Source organism: Anguilla anguilla, chromosome 13, assembly GCF_013347855.1.
Source record: "Anguilla anguilla isolate fAngAng1 chromosome 13, fAngAng1.pri, whole genome shotgun sequence".
NCBI classification, from domain to species: domain Eukaryota; kingdom Metazoa; phylum Chordata; class Actinopteri; order Anguilliformes; family Anguillidae; genus Anguilla; species Anguilla anguilla.
The window spans coordinates 32,284,899-32,311,696 of NC_049213.1; the positions used below are offsets into that span (position 1 = coordinate 32,284,899).

Here is a 26,798-nt window from a genome sequence, read left to right on the forward strand (position 1 = left end):
CTCATTACGCTTTCTCATCTAAAATGTGTTACAGAGGAACTCCTCCTGCCAGGGACACTTACCAGAAGAACCCATAATGGCATGGTATTCATTTCATGCTCAAATCCCAGTCATTATGTGCTTCTTTATTTAGTGTTATATTTGTCTCAGCAGAAGTAAGTATGAAAACGCATACATTAACAAATGAACTCCTGCAATGGTTGTGATTAACAAATATTATCCAGAAAAGAAAATTCATTCAAACTGTGCATGGCTACAGTATTTGAATGCTCATGGAATGTTTGTTTATTTATGTATTTATTTATTTATCACTTTGACTATCTCTTTATTTGTGTTTTTATTTGGAGAAGTATAAATAGTCCTACTCTGAGGTTACTCTGAGTACCTGCAACAGTGTCCTCAGTGTTACAAACGCCACCAAGGCGTCCTCGCATTATTAACTGCTGTTGCTAAGCAACCACATTAGGGATAGTACCGTATCATATTTTAGGCATTGCAGGCAAAACGCTAACCAGCGAAAAGAACAGGGTGTGCAGAAGAGCTCCACCTTGTGGAGAAACAGGCTTTAAACAAGCAGGCTGCTGGGCCGATTCCTATGAGGAGGGGTGCCGTCAAGGCCTGAGAAAATACTGTATCGTCTGAACTGTTTCAGGAAATGTCGTTTCAAAACTTGATTACTTGTAAAATATAGACAGAAACCTATTATAATAGAAAAATAATACCTACTATAAAGTAGGCAAACAACTTTCTTCGATCCAGGCATTTTAGTGAGAGTCAGTAGAACCTGACAAAAATGTATAATTTAGTTGTGGCCTGTGTGAGGATTCCTTCACTGAAGGTACCACAGCTCAGAGTTCCAAATGACTGTTTTGCACAGTGTGTACAATGGTAGCTGTGTAAAGTGGCTCATGATATGGGCTGCTGCCTTAGAGCAAATCCTACTTGTTAGAATGACAACGTTCCATTCGTAAAGAGCCAGAGAGAAGGGTGTACTCCGGTGCACTATAGGCAAGCTTTGTGTTTGGTGGTTCTTCTATACATGCAGTACTGGCACAAATTATGGAAATTATGGCATTTATAAACAGATTATGATGATTAATGCAGTATTTTGCAACAATTTCTCTTTTTTGCATAATAAATGTTATCTATATTAAATGTAATATCAACATAAATAAAAAATGCAGGAATAATTAGCATTTGTATTAATCAAGTAAAAATCAATACACATCCCTATATGCATTAGTTCATTCCTACATAACTGAGCAGTCAAATTTATCTTACTGTTGGAAATTTTATAATCAGCTTGTACATGTATGTCATGCATGTCATGATTTTATTATTATTATTATTATTTTTGCTGATATACTTTATTTCTCATGATTTCATTATGTCATTACCATCTTTCATCGGTACATATTTTAGCAGGATGCCCATTAATGGCCACAGCCGGGGGGGGGGGGGGGGAGGTCTGATGTATCCGCGCTCCTCTTTGGCCTGAGAAATGGAAAAGAAAAAGAAAAAACAGTTTAACAGCTCATTGTCTCCGTCTGTACAGTAAAACAGCCTAATACCAGGTAGTGGTAAATGGACCGCATTCATGCAGCGCATTTTCCAGCAATTACTGAACAAAGCGCTTTACAACGACTGCCTCTCGTTCACCCATTCGTGCGCACGCGCTCACACGCCAACGGCGAAGTCCGCCACGCATGGCGCCAAACGTCTCATCGGGAGCGCTCGGGGTTAGGCGTCTTGCTCAAGGACACTCTGACACGCCGTCCATATCTGATGATCAGCGTTTGTTTGTTACACAACAGTGATGTTGCTACAATGTGGGAATATGGGCGGGGCTTATGACAGCCTTTGTGGATCGGTACCCTGAGCCTTTTTTACACAATCTCAGATGCCTGAAGTGTGGGCAGTGGCTAGACTGACACTGACACGATTGGGCTCCACAGAGTTACACAATTAAACCAAAAGCAAAAAACTTAGAACAAGGCCAAATGCTGCAGTTCACACCATCAGTCAAAGCTAAATCTAAATTAAAGTTTCTCTACGGGTGCATTTCAAAAAAAATTTTATATGGCATGCTGAATTGAAATTTTTTAAAGTTTGCCCTTACGCTGTCCTCTTTACTCCTTACTCTCCCCTGCTGTCTCAAGTAGCTAATGTCACCTGACTTCAAATATGCATCAGAATGACTTTTCAATAGTGATGCTAAGAGTCTCACAAGTCAACTCTGCTACAAATGCTGGGAAAACGAGGCCATTCCAACATTACTGAAGTCAGGGGGGTTCAAAACAACGTTTCAAGTACTCAAATAAAGACACAAATAGATAATCCCAGAGTGAAAATCTTCTTATCTCATCACCCTAACAGTCCTCTGCGTTTTGTTAATTAATTAACTTGGGATAGCCTTTCCGTTTAAGAAAATGGCATGAAGATAATCTTTGCATGCATGTATGGGGTTAGGGGGATTAAATCAATTATATATTATACCTCTGCTGCTATTGTTTTTTTTTTTCATCATGCTTAAGGGAGGGGGGTAATGAACTGAAGATTAATCATTTGGACTTCTAAAACCCCTGTAGGTATTTAATTTAACTTTAGGAGGTGGGTTAAGATGGCAATCCCCTTGGTATGATTAAATTAGCATATTTAGCTTCATCAACATGTTATTTTGACTCTACGTGGACCAACTGTACAGTACAAGAAATCTTTTCGTGATTAATCTCCATGTGAACACAGTAAGACTAGTCACACAGTTGCGCATGACGAAAGAACTGAACCAAGGACAGCGGGCTAAGAGCGCCACCTAATGGAGACAAGGAAATTAACTAATAATACTGTAATCAATAATTCTGACAGAATGAGTTATGATTATTGGACCGATAGACCGAGACCACGGATGAAAAGCAATATATCCTGTTTGGGCGGAAATATTAGATTGCTAAATGTACTATTTATTTAAATTGCATCTGTTCGAAAATGAGGCGCGAACCATTCGTCTCATTTTATTTCAGATGATCTATTACCAGAGTATTGAGCTTCACTGGATCTAACAGTAGATTCTAATGCAAGAGTAATGAAAACCATAAAGGGAGCTCTGCTGTTTCAGTTGGAAGACAAAATTCAATGTAATATTTTTTTTTTTTTTCAAGTGCATGTGGTTACAAAGCATCATCATTGCCCAAATTTGTGTCTCACAAACTTGGAACTTCCAAGTGACGAAAGACGAAATGACTATACTTGCAGATGACACATTTTCATGTTCATACGTCAGCTGCTGGCCTAAATTTGTACGTGAACGAGTCCATGTTGTATTCGACAGGAACCTCATCAGTTAAGTCTCGTGCTTTCTGTGGTCTCGTGCTGAACGTAGCCTACTGTATGTCGCCGGTAATGACATCTCAGGAAGAACCTACAGGACATAAGAAAGCCACCCCCCTCTCCAAGTGGCCGTAAAAATTCTCATTTCCAGTGAAGCCGATTAGCCACGATCACTGAGGAAGTTCATGCACTTTTGATGTTATAACTCCGTGTTAGAATTTATTTGACCGTTTTACCGGGCTTTACAAAATCGCTACAAGCAGGCGAATGCTCTTCATCTGAAATTTGGCTGTAGTTTTCGTGGATTTTACTTTGAACGCCATATGAAGGCGTGTATTATTTATGCTGCCAAAACAGCTGTTTTTTCTCATCCGAATTTTTCGTTATCTCCCAAGAGAATTGCAAGTTATCTGATTGTGTCAGCAGCCAAAATTGCATTTTACGGCATAGCAACAGGAGTGGAGAAAGGTCTAGAACCACAAACTTAAGGTAAAATTTCTAAAAATTGTACCATTGCTCTGCAAATTGTAATTATTATGCTATTAGTTATTACAATTACCATTTTCATTATTAAAAGTAATTTATGTTCTACAGTTTGATTAGTTACACTGACGTTGTTGGAATTTAGCAGGGCGACTGACGAAGCTTACATTCTTTACATAATAATAAAATCAGTTTATGCATCTGGATAATTACTTAAGCAGCTGCACTTAAGAACTTTGCACCAGGGTGTAACGGCAGTGCCTCACCAGGGAATCGAACACGCAGCCTGAGTTACAATTAGCCTCCTAACCATTATGCTCTGCAGCGACCATCATTATAGTCCGTTGTTTTTGTTGATGATGATGACGAGTATGATGATGTTGTTGTTGTTGTTGTTTTTGTTGTTGTTCACTGTTATACCTAACTGTGTCTCGCCTTACACCTAACCTACCCATATAAAATGCACCATGTTTTGTGACACAAATCATAAGTCAAAGAGAAGTATTTCCAAAAGCCTGTTTGTCACCACCTGTCCAGATAATTTTATCTTTTTTGCCTATTACTTTCCAGGGCAACTAGGGAAATGAGAATAGTCACTAAAAATGAAACAGTCATAAAAGTATAAAGTTGGCTGCATGACGTACTCATCAGTTAGCCTCACAAGAGCCACCTGCTCTGCATGTGCTTGGTACATTTCCATGGCTTAAATCTTCAAAAGCCTACATGGGCTGTGTAGTTCAAGCAGTCATTAGATCATATGCATACAACAATACCACTGAAATAAGATCCTTGTCATTTTTCAAAGGGCAATGTCAAGTGATTTTATGAAAGAGGCATTCTTGGGGGTGGCATGAACATTAGTTGCAATGACAAGACAGAAGCAGTTGCTTTTATTGCAGATTTTGACCTTTCGAGCCTGCTGTTGCTTACATATTTATTTAGCTGTCTGCATCGGCCTTCACCGTATGTAACAGAACAAAACAAGACTAAGGCCTTGAAGCAAGACATAACACTAACTGTGGTCTGTTGTCTTGTATCTGAGCCCTCTAACACGTAATTATCTTGCCATAAAATACCTATATGTGCTAACACAAATAATGTTTTGCAAGGGCTTTGCAGAGTGTGGTTGATGTCTCATTGTTCACCATGGTAATTAATAGCATCGGCTGTTATTTAGCAAAGATAAATAGGTGTCATGTTGGTTAGCCCCTAGGAGTGGACACCAAGAGGGGAACGGATATGTTGCAGACACTTTGCACGCCAGCTTCCTTTTGGCGACCATCTTAGTGGGTTGGGGTTTGCGTAACAGTCATGGTCTGATACGCAGCATGAATCAGGCTCAATATATCCGTCTTTGGTAATGCTAACACCCTACCACCACCAGCCCCCCCCCCCCCACACACACACACACACAAACGAAAAGAGAAAGAGTGACAGAAAGGAGAGATCATGAGGCAGTGAGGGGAAGAGGGATGGAAAGTGTTTTTGTCAAATTGAGTTAAAGAGCCCCAAGACACAAAGCAAAAAAAAAAAAATTGCACCATGAAATGCTGACCAGTATGGCAAATGGTCAGATGATCAGAAGACAGTAATGGCACAAAACAAAAGCCTAACAGCACAATGTACTGTTGGAGATTTGTCTTTCAGACACATTGAGAAAACGTGCATTTATTGTGACTATCAGCAGGGTAAGTCCTTGAATGTATTTCACTGGAGCGTGGGGCTAGCGTGGGGCTAGTGCATTAAATAAAAAGATTTAAAGTCAGCTAGAGATGATTCTACTCAAAACAGGAGAAACCAAAGACAGTGTTCAGTCACAGAGGAAGTTGCGTTCACCACAGCTGCTGAAACTTACAGGAAGGAAGAGCGTCTCTACTCACAGAGTCCTCCGCCGCTGTCTCTCTCTCTCTCTCTCTCTCTCTCTCTCTCTCTCTCTCTCTCTTTCTCTCCGCTCTCTCTCTCTCTCTTTCCCACCTTTCACAACGACTCGGCGCTCGACTTCTCACCTCCGCAATTAGCAAAGGGGCCCAACCCCTTTCACGTGTTTTTGGCGAGCGAAGCTGATTCATTTTTTAGGTGTTCCTCTTGCACCTTGTCCTGCTGCAGTGCTGTCGCAGTCGCTCTCGGAGTCTTCCTTTCCTTTCTTCTGTCTTCGAGTGTCACTCTAGCGCAAAAAAAAAGAAAAACTGGGGTCGCTGAACTCGCTCTAGCTTCTGACCTTGTGTCACCTCCCTGTCTCTCTTACCTTCTCTCTCTGCAGCGGATGCTTTTGGACAGGTCGACTGAGACGCCCCTACTTTGGACTGGGGGGAGGGGGGAGGAGGGGGGGCAGATGGTCCTCAGCACTTGGAGGGGTGTGCCACAGGATTGAGGCTTCCAGTGCTGATCTGAGGAGATCAGGCTGCGCAGAACGAGGGAGGGGTTGCCTTTGCCGGGCTGAGGGGAGCGGTGCTTTTTTGGGGAAGAGGGTCCGTCCGTACCGAGCCGAGAGGTTAGCCGGAACTCTGGAGACATGGGATGCTGCAGCGTGACCCAGCGGCACACCGGGACCGATGAGGTGGGACCGGAAGAGATCGAGCTCCTGCAGATAGACAACAATGGGTAAGAGAGCAGTCCCCCCTTCAGTCCCTTCCACAGGACTGGGGGCAGGGAGACCCTCCTCTGAGCACCGCTGAACCTAATATCTCACAAACAACCACAGCTAAAGCTACTGTATCCCCTTAAGAACTGTATTTCATTTGGAAAGCAAGATTTTAAGATTGTCGTTGTCATAGTTGTTGTAGTGGTATTTGAATTAGCCATAGTATTGTAGTATAGTACAGTATATTTGTAGAAATATTAGTAGTACTATTTCTATTAATATTAGTTGCAATTGTAACTGTACACAGGCTTATATAAACTCAGTGTTTACTGCTGAACTTGCACATTGTCATATTGTTCCTATTTGAATATTATATTCGCTGTTATATTTGAGCTGTGCTGTAGTGGGCACATGCTTCATCTCTGTCGTGGTCACCAGAGCTGGGTGGTGTCGGGCCTTGTGAGCCAGGACTCATGGAGGTTAAAGGCTCCTCACATTAGAGAGGAAAACTTTGGCAAAACAGAGCGGGAAAAAAATCACCATACCGATGGAGGACAGTCGCGCAATGTCGGAATTCATCACCTCTGGTGGGGAGCGGTATGCGCTCGCCCAATCACATCACACCCACTCACATCACACGATAAAAGTGGTCTCCTAACCACTGTGAAATGGCCTTCCGCCATGCTGTCTTCTGTGGGTGACCGTATGGTCAGTGCATCTAGAAGCCGGATAATCTGCAAACAACAAGCCAGTGGAAAAGATGCCACCCATGCACTCAACATCCTATTTCTGCATTTACGTTGTTCCTTTAGCTAGTTTTTTTCCCCCTCTGTGAATTCAAATTCATTATGAAATTTGACCTTTAGCTATATTTCTGCATTTACAGTATAATTTAAGCTGTACTTTGACCTCTTGCATACGGGTGTATATTAGTTCATTTCTGTATGTATTCATTCTTCACACTTAAAATGCCCAGAAGAAAAACAAGTACAGTATCCCAGATTGGGCTGTTTTATCTGTTTAGTTTTATTTCAGTACTTGGACGACCCCTCCCTTGTCAAAGTAAGTAACACTGACATGCCCCCCCCCACCCCCCACTCATAAAAAGCTCATTATCAGAAAAGGGCTTTCTACCTTCTGGCCGTCTATTCTTCCAGAGGAGCCAGAATGCTGTCAACCCCTTCTTTAAAAAAAAAAAAAAAAAAAAAAAAAAAAAACAGACAGCTAGTTGTGGGAGGAGCTAATCGCTTGCCGCAGAAGCACGCTGTCACAACGCATTGCGACACCAAAGTGGATCTTCGTCGTGAACCAAAAAAAGGCGGGACGGCGGCGCGTGGGGAGGAAGCGCCTTGCGAAACGGCGGCGATCCGGGCAGGCGGTCAGTTTAACGCGGGCGGCAGCGGCGGCGGCGCGGGCGTCTGCAGGGGCCGCACAGATAACGCGGGGCGCTTTAGCACCATCTCCGTCCCGCTTCCTCTCCGAAACGGTCACGTTTTGTTAAGCTGCTTATCTCCGAAAGCCCAGTGGAGAGCACGCGGGGGGGGGGGGGGGGGGGTCGGGTGTCAACACGAGCCCTTCAGTCACTTCTGAATAGCATAACGAGCCAGATTGTGTCAGACAATTACGGCACAATCATGGGTATTTGAGGTACTTGATATTAGATTTAGATTTAAGATGGTACCGTGAGATAGACTTCTCGGCATTTCTCTAGCGCTAATTAAATAACCTGAAGCTTTCTTGTGGGTAACACGGTTACACTTGGGGGAGACTGTATCACAAATATAGTAGTAGTAAAAAAAAAAAAAAAAACACAAAAAATGGTGTAACAAGCTGGAATGTTCCAAAGCCTGGTAGGGTGAAAAAATAGACTGTGGAAAAAAACTATGGGCAAAGTCACTGTGACGTCACCCAGCGACTCTCCACGGGCTTTGGGAAAAGGGTTTGGACGCCCCGGATTGTTACCATTGACTTGCATTGAAATGGGTGGCTGAAACACCTATGCTGCAGCCAACCGTACGGGCGCTAGCGAGCAACGTCTTTTGGCGAAACCTTAAAATATCCAGTAACGTGCAGACATGCCACGATGCTATGACAGTTATGGCGAATCCCAATTTTTGAAGTGCCCATTGCCCACTGTGGGTGAGTGTGTGTGTGAGTGTGTGTGGATGGAGGACTGAGATGGTTTTCTTGTTCCCAGGGTGTGGAGCCTGGGAGAGCAGAGGCTGCAGCAGTCTCAGAAGAGCAGGTCGGAGGAGGACCAGCGGCACCGCCACTCGTCTGCCCGGCAGCCTTCACCGGAGGTCAGCGCGCCAGGCTCATCCTACACCTCGCCCACATTTTTTTTTTACAGTCTTTTTTTTTTCTTTTTCTTTTTTTTTTAAACCATGATTATTTGCCCTTTTCTCCCAGTTTTGGAGTGCCCAGTTGAATCCGTAGACCCGTCTCACTGCTGCACCGTCCGTCTGTCAATTAAGTATAGGTGCAGGCAACAGCCTGTTATTTATATTCTGCGTGTAGTCCGCCAGTTGAGCTGCGCAGTTCAGCTGCGCAGTTGAGCTGCTGCGTCAGAGGAGCTCGTGCCCCCGTGTGGTTGACGCGGGCAGGCTGGTACACAGTGAGATGAGACAGTCCCGCTAACCGAAAACCTGCTTATCTTATCGCAGATACAGTCGCTTGCCCTCCTGTGACCTGGTGATTCATTTTTGCCCACCGTAGGGGACACGAGTCTCTGGTCTTAATCTCTGGAATCGTATTATTCTACTGTGCTGACACCCTGCTGTTCTGTGTGGAGTCCATAAAAACTCAAATAAATCATAATTTAAAAAAAAAATAAAAAAAATTCACTGCAATATGTCTTTGTCACCTAAGACAGAACAAAAAATATTATGTCAAATAATAAAAATGCTTAAACTTTTTTTCGGCTGGGCCTACAGCCACCATGCAGTAGGGCTGCCAGGACTGGGATGTTATCCATACGCTTTATCCCCATGTCTTCGTGGGATGAGGTACTCAGTAGCCCCTCACACTCAAATCCTTCGCCATTTCGATTGGTAAATGTGGTTTGTGAAGCGGTTCCAATCACAATCACATCTTTCACACAAAACAGCCTGATCGATGTTCAGCGCTGTGCGCTACCGAAGCTGCGTGCGCTATTATCCGAGTGCAAACGCTAGTCCAGGGTACTCTGGAGAACCGCGCAGCAGGACTCACAGTTCCCAGCTCACGTGGCTGCTCTCTGACCGGACTGCCTCAGTGTTTCCAGCCCCGCCCCGAGCGAGAGAAAGACGTTGACGCTGTTGTGATCGTGTCGAGGGATTTACGGACGGACTGTCGAAAGGAACCACAATGGCGCTGTTGACACTGCTGTTGCGGTAGCTTACTCAGCCTCAGTGTTTCTAGGGAGGTAAACAAATAGCAAGGGTTCGCTTTTTCTGTTGAGTGTATATTTACAGAAATGTTTTTTGTTCTTGTAGCCACAGAATGCAGATCCCGTTCCTGCGGAAGTGACACAATGTCGCAATTCACAGGTGCAGTGTAACATCCCTACGCTACGTGTTTTTAATCTGTCATATCAAATATGAATGAATGAATGAATGAATGAATGAATCATTGCATTTATGTAGCACTTTTTCAAATGCTCAAAGTGCTTTACAGTGATGAGTGGAAACTCACCTCAGCCACCACCAATATCTGGCACCCACCCCGGTTATGCACCGCAGCCATTTTGTGCCGGAGATCTCACCGCACATCAGCTGGAGGTGGAGAGGGAGAGAACATTAACATTCGAATATACGTATTAACTGTTTCAGTTGTTTCAACAGTTGGGCAAGTTTTGCAGATCTGAGGGCATTTTTTCAGCTTGACTGGCTGTCATATATGTTTAATGTTTTATGCCTCATAAGGCCTTTACTTCCTCTGGGCAAAACATGACCTTCCATTTGCTAAAATTTACCTTCTGTCCTGATTAAGTATCGTAAACATTTTAATTTTGATATGAAGTGTAATGTTAACGATGCTGAGTGTGATATTAATACTAAAACCGATTCAGAAGGGAGGCGAGGGTTCAGCCCGGTCCTCAGGGGGGTATCTTACCCATAAATCAGACCTAGGCCTGTGGTATTAAAAAACTGAAACGACGGCACCTGTTGACAAGGGCCATAATCGTAAACAGCGTGTGTGTGTGTGTACGTGTGTGCGTGTGCGCATGTGCGTGCATGTGTGTGTTCGTGTGTGTGTGCGTGTGTATGTGTGTGCGTGTGCGCATGTGCATGTGTGCGTGTGCGTGTGCGTGCGTGTGTGTGTGTGTGCATGTGCGTGCATGTGTGTGCGTGTGTATGTGTGTGCGTGTGTGTGTGCTTATCTTTAGGCTGTGCTCTGGGGCAGATCGAGGGAGCACCTGCACCAGCGAATCTACTTTGAGCCAATCAGAGACTGGGAGGGGCAGCCAGCGTACGCCTACGGAGAGATCCTCTGGTCTTCCCTGGTGCAAATCCACAGCCACTACACAAAGGTAAGCAGCTGGAAGCCTGGGCATCATGAAGAAGGCATACATATCAAAATGTGTCTGAGACAACATCTGAAATGTACCGAATCGATTTTGTGGAGGGTGGGGGCTGGGACAATTCCAAGGGCCCTGACTGTGAGGGGCCCTTAAAAACTTGCACTGTAATTGTGTAGGGATGGGGTGCCCTGGGGTGGTGGGGAGCTTTAATGGGAGATCTTTCCTTGTGGCCCAAAATCCCTGGTGGTGCCCCTTTTGGTAGCAGTGTTCCCCAAGACTAGGTCCTCTTGCAGAAGCACTGCAGATTTGACTCTCAGCTGTGTCCTTACCTGCATTGACCAGGAGTCTGGCAGCGGTATAACAATAGCAGCTTCATCCTGCCTGGGAAGACCAGCCAGGCATCCTCAGCTTGCAGCTGCATGTGTCCTAAAAAAACAATCTGCCAGGCTCTCGCAGGTTTGCAGCTGACGTTAGCAAGTGCGTGCAAAGCCCTTCCTGTTGTACCTTGTGGTTTTATAAGTGCTACCTACTCACAGAGTGTGAATGATTCTCCGGAGTGTACGCAGAGCAGTTATGTATATATGATACGTGTACACGAACAGAGAGTGAGAGTTACTATTATGAACCCTTGTCAGTGGGTGGTGTCACCTGATTCTGCCTCTTGTGCAATGAAGATGCGCAACTTTGGATTTATGAAAAAGTATGAAAAAATGAGAACAATGAAACAAGAAATTAATTAATTAATACTTGCATGTCTGTGTGTACTATATGTAAGTTTGCAGCACTTTCAACAGTATTGGTATAAATTCACAGATAACGAAGATGTTTTTGACTGTATTTAGCGGATTTGTTTTGAGCCGAACTGAGGTTGAATAATCCACATGCTTTTGGATCGTGCGTAGTAAATATCATCACCTTCTGTGAGAGGCTGGTCCAGTAATCAGTGAATGTGCTTTCATCAGGATATTACAGGTTATATTCTGCCAACACTAAATCATTTTTGCCCCCCGTTTTCTGTCAGGAGAACAATGAAAGATACATGGTACTGTTTTCCTTCCATCTTCTGATGCTGGCCCTGGATGCCTCCAGCCGTGAGTTTATCTATGAGGTAGGACACTAGACCTACTGCTCTTCAGAGAGTGGATCCCACTAATCACACATTATAAACTGTTAGAACAATGCATCTCTATTAACTGGTTAATTAATTAGTTCAATCAGAAGTTAACGTTGCAGTGAATGTCCAAGCACAGTGTACACACTGCTAGATCTGTAGCTCTCATGTCTGGAAATTATGTGCTTTACAGGAAAGGAAACTATTGCTATAAAACTTCTTTTTTTTTGTTATTTGTGACTAATTAGTTATATTAGTGTTTTGGCAGATGATTATATCAGTTGTTGGTACAGTGGTAAGGGATCTGTGCTTCGAACTAAAAAAAGATTTCTGATTCAAGTACCAGGTGCAGGGCTTCAATGAATAAACAGCTGTGTAAGCACACGGTGTCTAAATATAAGTCAGTGGTGCATGATCAAGAAAGAGCTGTCTGTTTAATCAGTAATCATTGCCTGCTTTCGTTCTAGCGCAGTTTTTTTCCAGTTTCCTTTCCTATCGCTCTTTTTGCTGCTTTGATAGTCATTTCTGCTGCTCCTGCTATTACTCCTACTACCATAACAACCAGTATTATTGTCAAAATAATAATACTTAGTGATAGTGTATCATCATTATCATTACCAGCGCCATCGTACACTTGTCCGTCGCCTGTTGGTGACGCTGTCCCTGTCCTCCCACAGGGTGTCCTGCCACTCTCAGGACTGTCGGTGCGAGCGATATCACAGGACGGAAGCACCCCCAACAGGTTCGAGATCACCGGTGAGTCACCAAATAGCCCCGTTGCCCTAGTTACCACCGCCCTCTGCCGCTAGGCTTCCACATTTCCACAGCACGTTCCACCGTTCGACCTCACCGATTCGACTTCCATTTTGTCAGTTGAAACTTTTTCCAGAATCTGTGCTGCTTGTTATCGTGAAGGAAATGTTGCTGTCAAAGTCCTTTGTGAAATAAGATGATCCCTAAAACTGTACTATTCTGATGCTTATCAGAGTTTTGATGCCCATGTTTTCTATTTCAAATCATTTCTAGCAGTAAATATGTCTCATCTGGGGCAATTGAGTAAGCCAAATTATCAAGCAAGATTTTCGTGAGTTTTAGTATTGCATTGTGGCTATAACACCAGATCTAATAACCGATTGTAGGGTTTGAATCCCCAGGGGTACATCGCTGTTATACATTTATATAATTTAGCCTAATAACAACATCATTTATATATAGCAAATTTCAAAATCACAGGGACATTCCTACAAAATTAGGATAAAATACAAATATCGGCATTGGCAATAGCACAGTATTCTATGCATATATTCTTAAGTACCTGCATCATGCCTTTTTTTGGCATGTGAAGAGTTGGCTAGCCTTGAAGAGGCGGAACAAGGAAGTATATTAAAACAGTTTGTTGATTTTTTTGGTCTATGTCGTCTCTTTAACTGAAATATCAGCAGGCAGTGGGCCAGGGGGTTGCGGGGTCATTCGTTAAACGGGGATTATCGCTGCAGGTCCCATGGTGGACTCCAAGATGGTGGTCTGTGCCAGCCCGGCAGACATGAGGAGGTGGGTGGACAGCATCCAGGAGAGGAGACGGAAGGCCGTGACGCAGCAGCTGAACACCTCTCACAGCGTGCTGTCCTACCTGGTACGAGTGCCCCCCCGACCCCCCCGCTAACCCCCGCTCCAGACGGGCCTTCCTCACGCAGGTTCTGCGTGTGGTAACGGAGCACTGGGGGCTAACAGCCGGAGCGCCGGTCGCCAAGGCTCCTTTCTCTCAGCTCCCTCCCTGATGCCATCGCCTGAACGTGGCAGGTTCTGTACCTGTTACTAGCTGAACTGCAACGGACGTCATTAGCAGCAGGACTATGTTGGCTGCTGTTTTTTGTCCTGGCTAATGTAGGCTTACTTGCCAGGCGCTCACAGGTGCAAATGGACACGTCTCTCCTAGCTTTGTTTTTTTTCGTACTGTGTGGTTTGTAGTGACGCCTTCGTGGGCCTATCAGACGAGCGCACGCTCTTCAGCCGTGTGGGTGTCGCTGCCATGGTGACGGCGTGATTGGCAGTTCCAGATGGGAGAACAATGGGAAAGCCAGTACCAGTGCACTCTATGACCCAGCGCAGCAACATTTACTGTAAAATTAGCAAACGCTGCTAGACTTGGACATGGAAATGTGCACTGGAAGTGGTTGGCCAATCGGACGTATAAAACGACTCGATTTTTTTTTTTACTGGTTTTGCGTTTCCTTGGCGACAAGGTGCCGTGTGACGAGGGCTGGAAGAAGGAGGAGCTGAAGAGGCACCTGCTGCGCGCCCCCATCTGGCAGTGGGAGGGCACCCCCATCCAGCACATGGGCCCAATCAGCCACCTGTCCCTGGTCCGCACAGTCAACTCTCAGAGAGAGGTGAGCCGGGGCAGTGTCACTGGCTGGGGCTGCGGGGGTGCACTTTTCCTGGACTTTTGCTTCTAGATTAGTTGGCAACCATTTTAGAAACAGATTCACTTGGAAAAGGTTTGGTTTTTTTTGCACTTTTGTCAGAAGGAGAATTTTGAGGAATGTGTTGTTAAAATGATGTGTAGGAATGGCTTTAACAGTAATCTCTCTCTCTCTCTATTTTTGTCTATCTCTCTTTCTCTCTCTGTCTCTCTCTCACTCTCTCTCTGTCTCTCTCTTCCTCCCTCCCTGTGTGTATGTGTGTGTGTGTGTGTGTGTGTATGTCTCCCGGTGTGTATGTGCGTGTGTGTGTATGTCTCCCTCCCTGTGTGTGTGTGTGTGTGTATGTCTCCCGGTGTGTGTGTGTGTGTGTGTGTGTGTGTATGTCTCCCGGTGTGTGTGTGTGTGTGTGTGTGTATGTCTCCCCGTGTGTGTGTGTGTGTGTGTGTGTGTGTGTGTGTGTGTGTGCGCGCTTGTTGCAGGGGTCCAGAGAACGTCTGCTGGTGCTGTTCCCTCACGACCTCCTCCTCCTGTCCGTTGACGCTCAGTGCGTCTCTGTGACGTATGAGGTACGGTCAGCTCTACCTGCCACAAACCCCAGTGGCCTACATACGCTCACGCTGTAGCTAAACCTCACTCACTGCGCAGGGGCCCAAGAGCATAGCTGTAGCGTGATGTTTGAGTGACAGCTGCCGTATCCTCGATCCCTTCGCATTCAAAATACATCTGTCCTTGCTGCTCTTTCGTGCAGCCAACCAGCCTGCTTGGTTTTGACAAAGTAAAAAGCTTACCTATGCACTTTATAAAAACACACACACACACACACACACACAGTCACACATTCGTGGCATTTCACACATTTTCTTTTTGAGATGAGCTTTTGCACACCCAGAGAAGAGGACCGGTATGTGTCTAAGCACAGGTTTCCTCTTTTGAGAAAATAACAGCTAACACAACTAATGAGCTAGCACTAACAAACAAGAAATTCACCCTCTTGCAAACACCAGAAAGGATAATGTTCAATAACACTTTTAATAACACTTATGACAGAAATATGTTTAAAAGCACATGGTCTTTTCCTCAAGATTATATCCTTTCTGTCCAGAAACCACCCTTGCATATTAAAATCTCACTCACAAATAAAAACGTTAGTGTCTAGGCTACCATTTGCTATTTAGCTTTGTAGAACGGCACTTCAGTTGATTGTGTAAGACAATTAAGAAATCCAGTTAGAGCTTTTGTAATTATTTTGAAATTATTTTAACTGATCTGTTCAAACAGAGCTAATACCACATCAGTGAGTAGTAAGAGGCCTGTTGACTCACCCACTTATTGTGTACACTCTTTTCCTATCTTGAGTACTAACTGAAATTTGTGGAAAAAACGAATCCATGGTGATTTTCCCTTCAGTGTTCCCAGATTAAGCGCTTTCCAAGACTGTTCTATTTGTTTGTTTTTTGTTTTTTTCAAATTTGTAAGACTGCCCATCCTAACTAATGATGCTACTATTGCCCTTTTGAATAAGATGGAAGGTCATTATTCCCTATCTTAGTTTTTTTTGCAAGAAGGACACTGGAGCATGGATTCTGCAATCTGTTATTTGCGCTTAAGGTAATAGCAGTAAGATTTGAACTCAATGGGCCGGCTTTACTAAGGCCTATATCACATGCAAAACATTTTAGCACACGTAAAACCAATAACATGGCCAATGACTGAACATGGTATTTGTTTTGCACCAATCATTAGTTGTGTTATTAGTTTGATAATGCTAGAGGCCTCAGTACATCAGGCCCCACTGTTGGCTGACGAAGAAGTTTTTTGATGCTATAGCATATGGCCGACACAAGAGGGCACACTTGTATTTTTTCACAACTTAGTCATAGAATTTGTTAAATTTGGATGCTGTACTTTTTTAGATGGCAGTCATTTGTAATTGCTTGTCTAAAATATGATAACAGAACTAGGTACTAGGTAGTCCATGTTCAATTCCATTATAATATTGAGACACTTCATTCAACGGAATTCCATCACGTACATTATAATTAAACAGTTTCATTTACTTTCGATACTTTTTTTATAAAAGAATTATGAAATAATTTCAGATTTTTTAATTTCATGATTTCTTATCACAAGGCCCACATTGGGAACCGGCTCTGAAAACTTGCTACAGAGAAGGAAAAATGTCCTTTTGAAAACCTTCACCATACAATATCAACACATAATTAAAATCCAAGTTACTTTAAAGAAATACAATAATGAACTAAGATCCCGTATTTATCAATGCTATTGGGTCCCAGGTCCAGTTTTGATATATTTCATACATCTGGAACACGGCTATGTCAATAGCTTAAACATTTCATTGCACTCCTGCTTGCTTCCTGGAAAACACAGCGATCGCTGGCGTGAATGCTGCCACCTATTCTTTGACAGCAGATTTAGTTTTACTTTGTGATTCAGTGGGTCATGTGTGATCACGCTGTCTGAACAGCACTGCAGCGTTGGGAATAGATCCAAACCATAGTCAAAGTGAAAGTGCATTAACACAGTAATACTACTACTGCAGTCCTTAGAGGTAGAGTATAACAGCTAGAATGCAGCAGTGGGGGGGGGGGGGGGGGGGTCTCTTGTGCTGTGGGAAGGGGCTTTTTGTTCACAAAGGGGGGGGGGGGGATCCCCAGTAGGCAACCAAGGTTTTGGTGCTTCATCGACGTAACAAGGGAAGAGCAGTTAGAAGATAAATGAATGAAACTGCCATTTCAAACAGTGAAGAAATTTCTGCAAGGTTCTGATGTGCTTTATGGCACTGATTTTGAGACTTTTTTTTTTTCTCTATAAGCTAATTTTGTGGAAATGGCAGCAAGTTAAAGAAACATCACTTTTTTTTACTAGAGTTACATATGCATATATTGTAGGTGCTGTTTCATGGTCATTGGGTTGATTTGCTTGTTTGCCTGCAGTTACCACTACATGCTATGTTTTTTTTTTGTTTTTTGTTTTTTTTACCTTTTTATGGTCATTTTTAGTTTAGGAGATGTGATACTTCTCAGTTTCAAGTCCTGTTGTAATTTCTGTCTCTCTTTCTATTTCTCTTGCTCTTTCTCTTCCTCCCCTGTTTTTGCTGTTTTCCATGTGTCTGCTGTTTCATTTCTCCATCTTTATAGCCCGTGCTTTTTTGAATCAGTGCTGGCCTCTGTTTGCACCCATTGCATTGCAGACACTCGTTCAAGTGAGCAATGCGCACTGGATGGAAATTTCAGAGACGGCTCATATGGCTGTCATACTCATCCCCGCTGTACGCCGTTACAAGCACAGTGACTCAGATCTGTTCACAATCACACACATACACACACACACACACACACACACATGCACGCATGCAATGATGCCTGCACCACGCATGCAGAGGTACACGTCCACAAGCGCAAGTCCACACGTACGCAGGCCGCAGACACACGCCTGTGTCATGCAGAGATGTGGCTTTCTTCATACGCTTACCATCTATTGCCAGTTGTTTTTATTATTTTTTTGCGTTTGTTTTTTTTTTTTTTGTTTTTTTTTTTTTTCCCTAACGTAACTGAAAGTAGCCCCTGCGCCTGTGTGGGAGGGGTGCTGCGCACTGTGGCACAGTATATCTGCCCCCGGCTTCCCTATTTAATGCCGTCTTCAGTCCTAATGGAAAACATGCGCCTGCCGCCTGAAGAGCAACAAAAAGAGAAGCTGTAGGTGGATATGAAACTACACTCCTCCCAATGACGTGAGCCCCCAAAAGGTTTATCGTGATGTCACGAGATGCACCACCGGCACTGTCGTTGCTTGGGTTAGGGGGTACGGGGGAGCGCGTCAGGAGACATTAGCCGTGTGTCCACTTCAGAGAAAAAGGTGTTCATCCCCACAAACGAATCATAACAGTGATAAATATCACTAAGGCACAGCTGGTTTTAGGGTAGGACTGTTGCATTTCCAGTTGTGCTCACTGGGTGAAGTTAAAATGAGAGGTGTGCACGCTTTTGAGGGGCTGCGCAGTGCAAACAGCAGCTGGCAGAGAGGTGACGTCACCTTGTTTCTGTCCATTGCAGGGTCGACTGGCACGAAACGGCATCAAAGCCCGGGAGCGGATGTCTGGCAGACTGGAGTTTGAGCTGACAGGTACTGCGCGCTGTCCCAGAAGCCCCCCGTATCAGAATGTGTCATTGCGAACAGAACCGTATTTCAGGCTCATATTTTTATTTGGAGCCTTTGAGCATCGTCTTGTGCCGTTTTCTTCCGGTAGGGTGAAACTGGCCACACCGTATGAGTCAAACAAGTTTGGTTTCCATATCCGCTGCCCAAAGTAGTAGCACTACTGCATCAAACGGTTCAGCTACCAACGTAAAAACAGTTAAAGGGTGCTGTACGCTCGCTCATTCTAATCTTTGCCCTGTTGGGACTTCCCCAAAGGTGACCTCATGGAGCCTCTGCTGGTGTCATGCACCTGTCCTGGAGACTACGACAGCTGGATTTTCCACTTGCAGCAGGTTTGCAAAAAAAAAACACGTTTAAAAGCAGCGACTGAACCAGGGAGAGTCGAAAGTTTGGTCATCTGCTCCTCACTGCTGCCCGTAGCTTTAATGCAGAGCACAGTAATCCCACAGATTACTGTGCTCTGCGTCTTTGGCTAATTCGTCTCTATCAAATGCTTAAGGGCAGAAATTCAGTCATTTTTACTGCACAGTAAAATGATCAGTGTTAATTCAGCTCCTACAGAGTACATATGGACATATGGGTTAGAGTAGAATTAACACTGGACATTTTACTGTGTGCATATTATGGCACAGCAAACCTTAAGGCTCACTGTAAACTACAGGCCTGTTTCTGCCCTTTTCTTTTGCCTGTCCAGCCAGAGAAGGATTCCAGGCCTGTCTCAAACCAGCCTGCCCCACCTCTCATGCCCAAGAAATCACAGAAACGAACGAACGCCTCACAGGTCCCCGTGTGAGCGACGCCCAGGCAAGCAGCCGCCCCGCCCCGCAGCCTGGACGAGCCTGTCAGCCACGGCTCGCCGCTACGCCGCTGAGGGCGCAGTTAAAGAAGGGGATTCTGGGTAATCCTCCGCGTAGCCGCCCCGCTGCCACGCGTTGCCGATCCCATAGCGTTCCAGACTAAGGGAAAGGAAAAGAATACTGCCGCTGGTGCCCAGCGCTGGATGGAGTTAACAGACCTGATCGAGTAACCGAGCTGAGACTGCGCACACACGGGCTCAGTTCAGACAAACTCAACGAGCATCAGCGTGATTAAAGGGGAGGGCTTGTGACGGCTGTGCATCAGCGTGATTAAAGGGGAGGGCTTGTGACGGGTGTGCGCTGGTGAGCGGCGTTGCCGCGGCTTACCGTAGCCCCCTGCGATGCGCGAATGGGGAACGACCTGGTCGCCGTGGTGACGGCGTGAAAGCCTCTCCAGCCTTGAATGCTCGGCTCGATGACTTGCGGCGGTGTACCCCCCCGGCTCTGACAGGACTCTTCTTCAGAGAGCAGAGCGTCACCAGCAGAATTCAGGACTTTCCCCCTCTCGCTGCAAAGCGAGAGAAAAAAGGTTAAGCAGGGATTATTTACATGGAACGGCCAATGACTTAGAATGTACAACCCAAATAATGTCAGGGGTAGACCTGTGCGCCTGAATGAGTCGCTGCATAAGAAAGTGTCACGTCTCGAACAAGATACATCTGCTATTCAGAATCAGATGGTTTCAAAATGCATTTTTGTGTAGTCACACAAAAAATACCTCAGCACAATTTTAAAATACCCCAGGGAGTTTCCTTTCACAAAATAAAAAAAAACAAAAACAAATTGCCATGACTTTGTTTAAAAAACCGAAATTCTTGACTGGGCTGTTTTTCTCTGCAAAGCTTTGGCGTTTCTAAAGAAAACTGGAAGGGCTAAAGTAGAAGTATTTGTGTGCTTGCAAAGCAATAGCTCCCCTTCACATGTATTAGAATGAAGTATCATTCTGTGCTTGATAAACCGAATTGGTAACATGTATAAAGACATTCTTTATAAGCTGTAAAAAAGGTAGTGATATTTAGATCAGAAAATATGTGACAATATGAAACAGGTGATATGAAATGAGAATCTGTGCTGTGCCTAAAAACAGCTGAAAAGGATTAATGAGGTGTTAATTCTCTTTTCTTTTTTTATCATGGTTGGCTCCGTACACTGTTTTCATATCTAGGATGCTTAGTGTAATGCGCAATGGTACTAAAATGATTTATGGACATTCCATTGAGCTGTGAAATATGAATTTCAGGACTGCTAGGATCGCTGGTTGATGAACTGCATTTTTCAATTTATTGTATAGAATTATTAAGCTTTACCATACCCTGAATTATATATTTACAGGAGTGCCAACTACTTAACAGAAAAAATATTTTAAAAATATTAATATTAAAGAATTAGGATAAATTATTGATTTTTTTGTAATGTTTACGTCATGAGTGACTAGAACATTTTCCACCATCCAGGTGACACTGAAACGATTATAAAGGTGAACTGTTGATTACAGCTGATCCATAATAGTTAATAAAGCCATAGAACACATTAGTCAAAAGACAAACCAGCTAAAACAGTCATACACTGCAAATTACCAGACATCCTGATACATGTCAGAAAGCAATAACACCAACACACACAAGTTCAACATTTAGTACATTTATTTATACAATAAGCAGGGTGTGAACACAAAAAAAAATCGTATTGCCTTTTTAAAAGGTCAAATTTGGACATCATCTGTTTTATAGACATCTACAAACAAATTAAATTAAGGATGCACAACTGACTGCTGTGAGTTCTAACTGCAAACATTTTGATGACCCCTCATTTCACCTCGGGTTTCTCCTATATACACTGACTCACAGAATGTCATTTGCTGCACTGTTCACAGGTTGCAGCAGAGACAAAGTGCTCTTTTGAATGGCTTCTATACAGCACACAAGCAAGGTCTTGAACCAGCTTTTCAAAGTGGCTACAGAAAAGTGAGTTACGCCTGTTTGCTTGAGGAACAGAACAGACCACAGGCCGTTCAACCAATCAGAGCCCATCACTTTACCACTGCATCGAGAGTAGCACTGCAAGGGCTGCAATGAGTTTGGAAACCACATTTTCAACCAACATTGACTTCATGATCTACTGTCATCCAATTTTCTGGCTGCCTGGTCTGAATACTTCTTGCTCCGTTTTGATTTTCTAAAGGCACGTTCTAAAGGTGATCAGCTCCTAGAACAATTACAATTGAGTTGTGCAGCCAGGACCAGTCAGCTGAACCTTAAGATCAAGAATTTTGATGCATTCATTCAGAAATCGGTCCTTTCACAACTCACGCACTGTATTATCCACGTATTTTAAGCCCATAACGAGATGGCTGGCATTCCCTCGAGGTCGTATTACTGGACACACAGACAAATACACAGTGCAACCCACACCAAGGTGGCTCCATGCACACAACTGGAAAAGAGAAAGAACAAAAAAACCCTCAATACAATTAGCAGGTCAGCTAACTAGCCAGGTGAGAGGAGCTTATGTGACTATGTGCATGAATAAGGACCAAAATCAAATCATATCCAGAAAGCTGAAATTTACTCATGGTCCGTAGATTTTGGTCTTCTAATCTATTTGTGCTTGAGAAAGAAAAGGAAACCACAAAATCTATTTTTTTTTCAGAAATGAGTATGTCAAAATATCGATACCCAGCAATCTAGTTCGCTTGCTATTTGTTCAGAGGTCAGAAGAAAAAAAAGGAAAGTCCCTATCCGTTGATAGCAAATAGGTTTTTACTTTTAAGAACTAGTTTTTCTTTTTGTAGATTAAAGGCCTGTGCAAAACTAGACCAAAAACAATTAGAAAATTGTCAAAAGAAGAAATCATAATGCCCGGGTGGAAACCAAACTCCCAATAGAGAGAGTGAACTGCAGCTATAAAGGCAGGAGCAATTCTAGAGAGCCAGACGCCGGCTGTGAGCTGCTTCAGATGAAAGTCCCTCCTTCGGGTTACAAGCAGGTGGCCAGGGGTCAAATAAATTCAGACGGTCCTGAAGTGCGCTGGCCTGCGTGGCATGGTGTCCCCCCGAAGGAGTCCGCACGACGAGGAATCCGTCGGCAAGAGGAACGAGAAGGGGAAACATCACTCCAGAAATAACCTTTTTTCCGGAAGATACCGAGTTCAGGCCTGAGGGGTCACCCGTACGTCAGGCTGGTCAGGCTGGCATTTCCATCGATCTCCTGGATGGGGCGGTCTCCCTTCTCCTCCATCGACAACTGGAAAGGGAGAGTCTCGTCGGGCAGGTCCACGGCCGTGGAGGTACAGGCTTTCCCTGCTGACGAACATGGAAGAGGCATTAATGTCGGCGGCCTCTGATCAGACCGTCTGCTCCGCTCACACCTTGTTCACCTGTTCAATGCTGAACTGCTCGCCACCGATCGACGCACTTTGACTGTGCCCTCGGATCCCAGACTGCCCGTGTGTGTGTGTCTATATGCTCTCCATTCTGCGCCCTTACCGTTTTCCAACACCCTGTGAATATATCGCCACGCAGATGTGAGTTTGCTTCCAACCCGGTAGCATTATGAGCCAATCCAACTGCGTGAATGTGACTATCATTTATGAATTCCTGGTAACGAAACACCGGGGAACTCCTGCTGAGATGCACCAGGGCAGGGGTTTTTATTTCAACCTTCAGTGCTTTTTTTTCCCCTCTTCCTTTTAATTTCACACCTCTCAAGCTCTCCCTAATTCTATATGCTAAAAATAAACTCTGTGTTTATACTGAGCTGCATTTCCGTCAGCGCGTTGGACAGGTGTTGATACTTACTCTGCACTAGCAGACACTGCCAGGCCTTACACCCAGAGAGTGTTTTTTTTTTTTTTTTTTAAATGAAAAGATCTCCAAATGTCTACTCAAATGACAACAACATGTTGCTTCTTCAAGGGCTAATGTTACCGCATGCTTTTTTCTAAATTGATTAGCAGCTCCGATAGCCTTTCCCATTAGCAACAAATGAGCAGCATTGTTTACAATGGAGCCACACTGGTTGTATCCGACTGCTGTCGCGCCCGCTCTTTCATCAGGATGTAGCTTCACTGTGGCGTGGGAGAAACAAAATGGCTGGTTTCAGCCACCATAATTGACATGGAGAAACGCAACTGCAGTTGCACGTTTGCGTTCCGCATTGCGATCCCTGTTTTGAACCTATCGCTGCTTGCTTGCTTCCGGTCACGTCACGTCATGTCGTGTTTTTTGATGCCTTTTGCACGACAGTAAACCTGGTCACTAACTGACAAAAGAGATAAAATGGGGACCGGACAACAGGAGCGTGTCAAAAATTTACCAAAAATTCACACCACTTACTGCAGTTCATCTGTTTCTTCTGCTTTGACATGCAGGTCTTAACCAGAACGGCGAGGGAGGTGAACGTGCACAGCGCAAGGATCAGCACCAGGAACACCATAGTGTGACCTGGTTCTCCTGGTGGATTTTGAAAAACATATAGCATCAACAGTCAATACCCCAGCGCAATATTTATAATAGAGTTACCAATATACAATCAGCAAGCCGTTAAAAACACTGTACAGCACTGTATATTTACAATGCCGATGGACTGGTATTTCAGCCGTTATACAAGACAATAGATCTGGAGTACTATTGGGGGAAAATAAGCATCCCGTGTTAAAAAAAAAAAAACACAGTTCCTGATGAACTACACTGGTCTCAGTTCTCCACCACTTAGAAGCAAAGTAGGTGCTCACCAGGCATTCTGCAAGCTGGTTTGTGTGTCTTGTTTCCAGGAAATAGTGTCTTCAGGCCAAACTGGTCACACCTGGTTCAAAAGAGACCACAGATACCCAGGTGGCAGGTGGCAGGTGGCCGAGGGGGGGGGGGGGGGGGGGGGGGGGGCGGATTAGGGGGCAAAAACAGTCTGCACACAACAAATTGCAATTTCCACGTTACGCATTTTTTGTGTCCATGCTAGCTGACAGAAATGCATGAAGTGAGCATGTTAATTAGTCGACACAGAGCAAGCTATCAAATCAGGAGGATCACAGACCAGGGATTATGCTATAATAGTAACAGTGGTTGTGGTGTGGAAAACGCCATACTCTCGATGTTTCTATTTCTTTTTAAACTCAGCAGAAGTTGCCCATTACATTACATAGCCTTTTTTTAATCCTTTTGACATTCTGGCTAGCCAGTTTGCCACCCTGGACTATGCACTTTGCAGTAGTCTCAAAATTTTGTGTTAAAAATATGACCATTTACAAGACTAATCAGGAAGTGGACAAATAAAGAGTCTTACCTTGTTAAAGGTTTACAAACCCCTCCGTCTGTGTCAGAGTACATGCCATCAGAGCACGGCTCACAATGGAAAGAATATAAATATGTACCTGTAATTAAAACACACTCAGCATCATCCTTAAGCACCACAACACTGAACACACAGCATTACACATGCTAACTTACAGTATGAGGGGACTTTGAATAACTTATCGCTGTGGTGCTTAATTTGGCTATTTGTTTTCCCCGGGTGAAACAGGGGTCCCAGAATTGAAACTATGACTGAGGTCTTATCTAGGAACTGGGATTTTAACCCGAAAACAGGAGGCTGGTTTTCTGCACGTCAGAAGCCTGCACTGTACTTGCAAGAGCTGTCTTTCAAAATGATTAAAGTATATTAAGTATCAAATGGATATCATGTAAAAGATAGGTGGTACCGGGCAACCAGGATAAGGACTTCAGTCATGACAGTGAGTGGGGCCAGACTTACCAATCTTGATCAATTCATGGCCCCTGGGACATATCTCCTTCTTCTGACAACTGCCACACTCGGGTGAGTCGCACAAGAAACCTTCATGGCATGAACAGTTTGCATCAAGAGTGGTGGAGCATTCTCTCAACGTAACTAAATTTAGGATCAGGAAAAAAACAGGAAAATACAGAATGACTGTTATTTTAAAAGGTGGCACACTTCTGGCTGTATTTTGGAGATTCATCCTGTGCAGGATGCCTGGAGAATTCTTACCCTGTTGGCAGGTTGTACATTTTTTACAGCTGTCCAAGTAGTCAGTTTCTTCGGAGTATGTGCCCAATGAACAAGGAGCACAGGTGGTTTTATGCGTCTCACTGCAATGTTTCATTACAAAGTGACCTGCCAAATAAGAGTATTAATTAGCATCATGAATGCAGCTATTTAATACAACATGGTCCTGATTCATAAACACACCATTCAACAGTACTCCAGCTAACAATGGAATAAATAACCAAACTCCAGTAGTCCAAATTTTACACAGCAACAATTCAGGAGACATTCACATTTAAATTCAAGGTCAGATATGGGCATTAAAGGCTCTTAGTTGCATCCTCCTGAAGTAACTGAATCAAGTTTTTCATCATAATTATGCCAGAACGCTCAAATTCAGTTTCAGGCACCTGGCTGTGAGCGAGAGAAAGAGGCTTACCTGGAGGGCAGAAGTCACAGCACTCTCCGTTGTGCGAGTACTGGTGGTCATGGTCGCAGTCAGCTGCCAGCTGCCCCAGGTGTGCCAGTGCGAGGCAGGTGAGTATGAGCGTGAGTCTTGGGTTGCTCATGATTCTGTCTGCCTGAAAGTCTCTCAGACCTTTTCAAGTGTGAGTGGGAGCGAGTAGGGCTTTTGTGGTATTTACACTCTCTACGTCCGATGTTTCATTGGTTAGCTGCAGAAGAAGGGAAGGGGGGGCGGGGAGGGGAGGGGGGTGAGGAGAGGGAGAGAGAGAGAGGGAGAGAGAGAGAGAGAGAGAGAGATATTCTGTGAAACCCCTAATGCCAGTAGTAGTATTACGTCACAAGTCATATAACCACTATTGCCCCTGCCTAGAACAGGGGTCCTCAAGGAGTAGGGGTTTTCAAACCTTTTTATTTTAAGACCTCACCTCAATAAAACTTTTTTTTTTTTATTTCAACTCCTTTATCCAACACACTTATACATGTGCTGGCCATTTAACAGAGAGAGAGAGTGTAAGAGAGAAAGAGAGAGAATCATTTCTACCGATATACAATCAGCAAGCCGTTAAAAACACTGTACAGCACTGTATATTTACAATGCCGATGGACTGGTATTTCAGCCGTTATACAAGACAATAGATCTGGAGTACTATTGGGGGAAAATAAGCATCCCGTGTTAAAAAAAAAAAAAAACACAGTTCCTGATAAACTACACTGGTCTCAGTTCTCCACCGCTTAGAAGCAAAGAAGGTGTTCACCAGGTATTCTGCAAGCTGATTTGTGTGTCTTGTTTCCAGGAATTAGTGTCTTCAGGCCAAACTGGTCACACCTGGTTCAAAAGAGACCACAGATACCCAGGTGGCAGGTGGCAGGTG

General features: G+C 44.2%; 2 protein-coding genes and 1 long non-coding RNA gene across 4 annotated transcripts; 1 reads left to right on the forward strand and 2 right to left on the reverse strand.

Annotated features, from left to right (window-relative positions):
* Window positions 1–1,454: 1,454 nt before the first annotated feature.
* Window positions 1,455–6,130, reverse strand: LOC118211702. The gene is made up of 3 exons (XR_004762062.1): window positions 6,056–6,130; window positions 5,817–5,974; window positions 1,455–1,494 (listed from the first exon to the last, which is right to left on the reverse strand). It is a non-coding gene; the product is annotated as an uncharacterized LOC118211702 (long non-coding RNA).
* Window positions 6,131–6,249: 119 nt separating this feature from the next.
* Window positions 6,250–20,708, forward strand: LOC118211700. The gene is made up of 12 exons (XM_035389106.1): window positions 6,250–6,411; window positions 8,589–8,691; window positions 9,865–9,918; window positions 10,758–10,901; window positions 11,914–12,000; window positions 12,681–12,759; window positions 13,500–13,636; window positions 14,247–14,393; window positions 14,906–14,992; window positions 18,500–18,569; window positions 18,861–18,937; window positions 19,300–20,708. Exons 1-12 carry the CDS (start codon window positions 6,323–6,325, stop codon window positions 19,396–19,398), a joined length of 1,173 nt encoding a protein of 390 aa, XP_035244997.1. The 5' UTR covers window positions 6,250–6,322; the 3' UTR covers window positions 19,399–20,708.
* Window positions 20,709–21,087: 379 nt separating this feature from the next.
* Window positions 21,088–26,129, reverse strand: tnfrsf18 (tumor necrosis factor receptor superfamily, member 18). Of its 2 annotated transcripts, none has more exons than XM_035389108.1 (7): window positions 25,901–26,129; window positions 25,465–25,590; window positions 25,210–25,344; window positions 24,742–24,829; window positions 24,194–24,264; window positions 23,796–23,912; window positions 21,088–22,760 (listed from the first exon to the last, which is right to left on the reverse strand). In XM_035389108.1, the coding sequence occupies exons 1-7, from the start codon at window positions 26,028–26,030 to the stop codon at window positions 22,624–22,626; spliced, it is 804 nt and encodes a 267-aa protein (XP_035244999.1). In that variant the 5' UTR covers window positions 26,031–26,129; the 3' UTR covers window positions 21,088–22,623. The 2 variants fall into 2 exon arrangements, with proteins under 2 accessions (XP_035244999.1, XP_035244998.1); XM_035389107.1 differs by having other exon boundaries at window positions 21,088–22,763.
* Window positions 26,130–26,798: the final 669 nt, after the last annotated feature.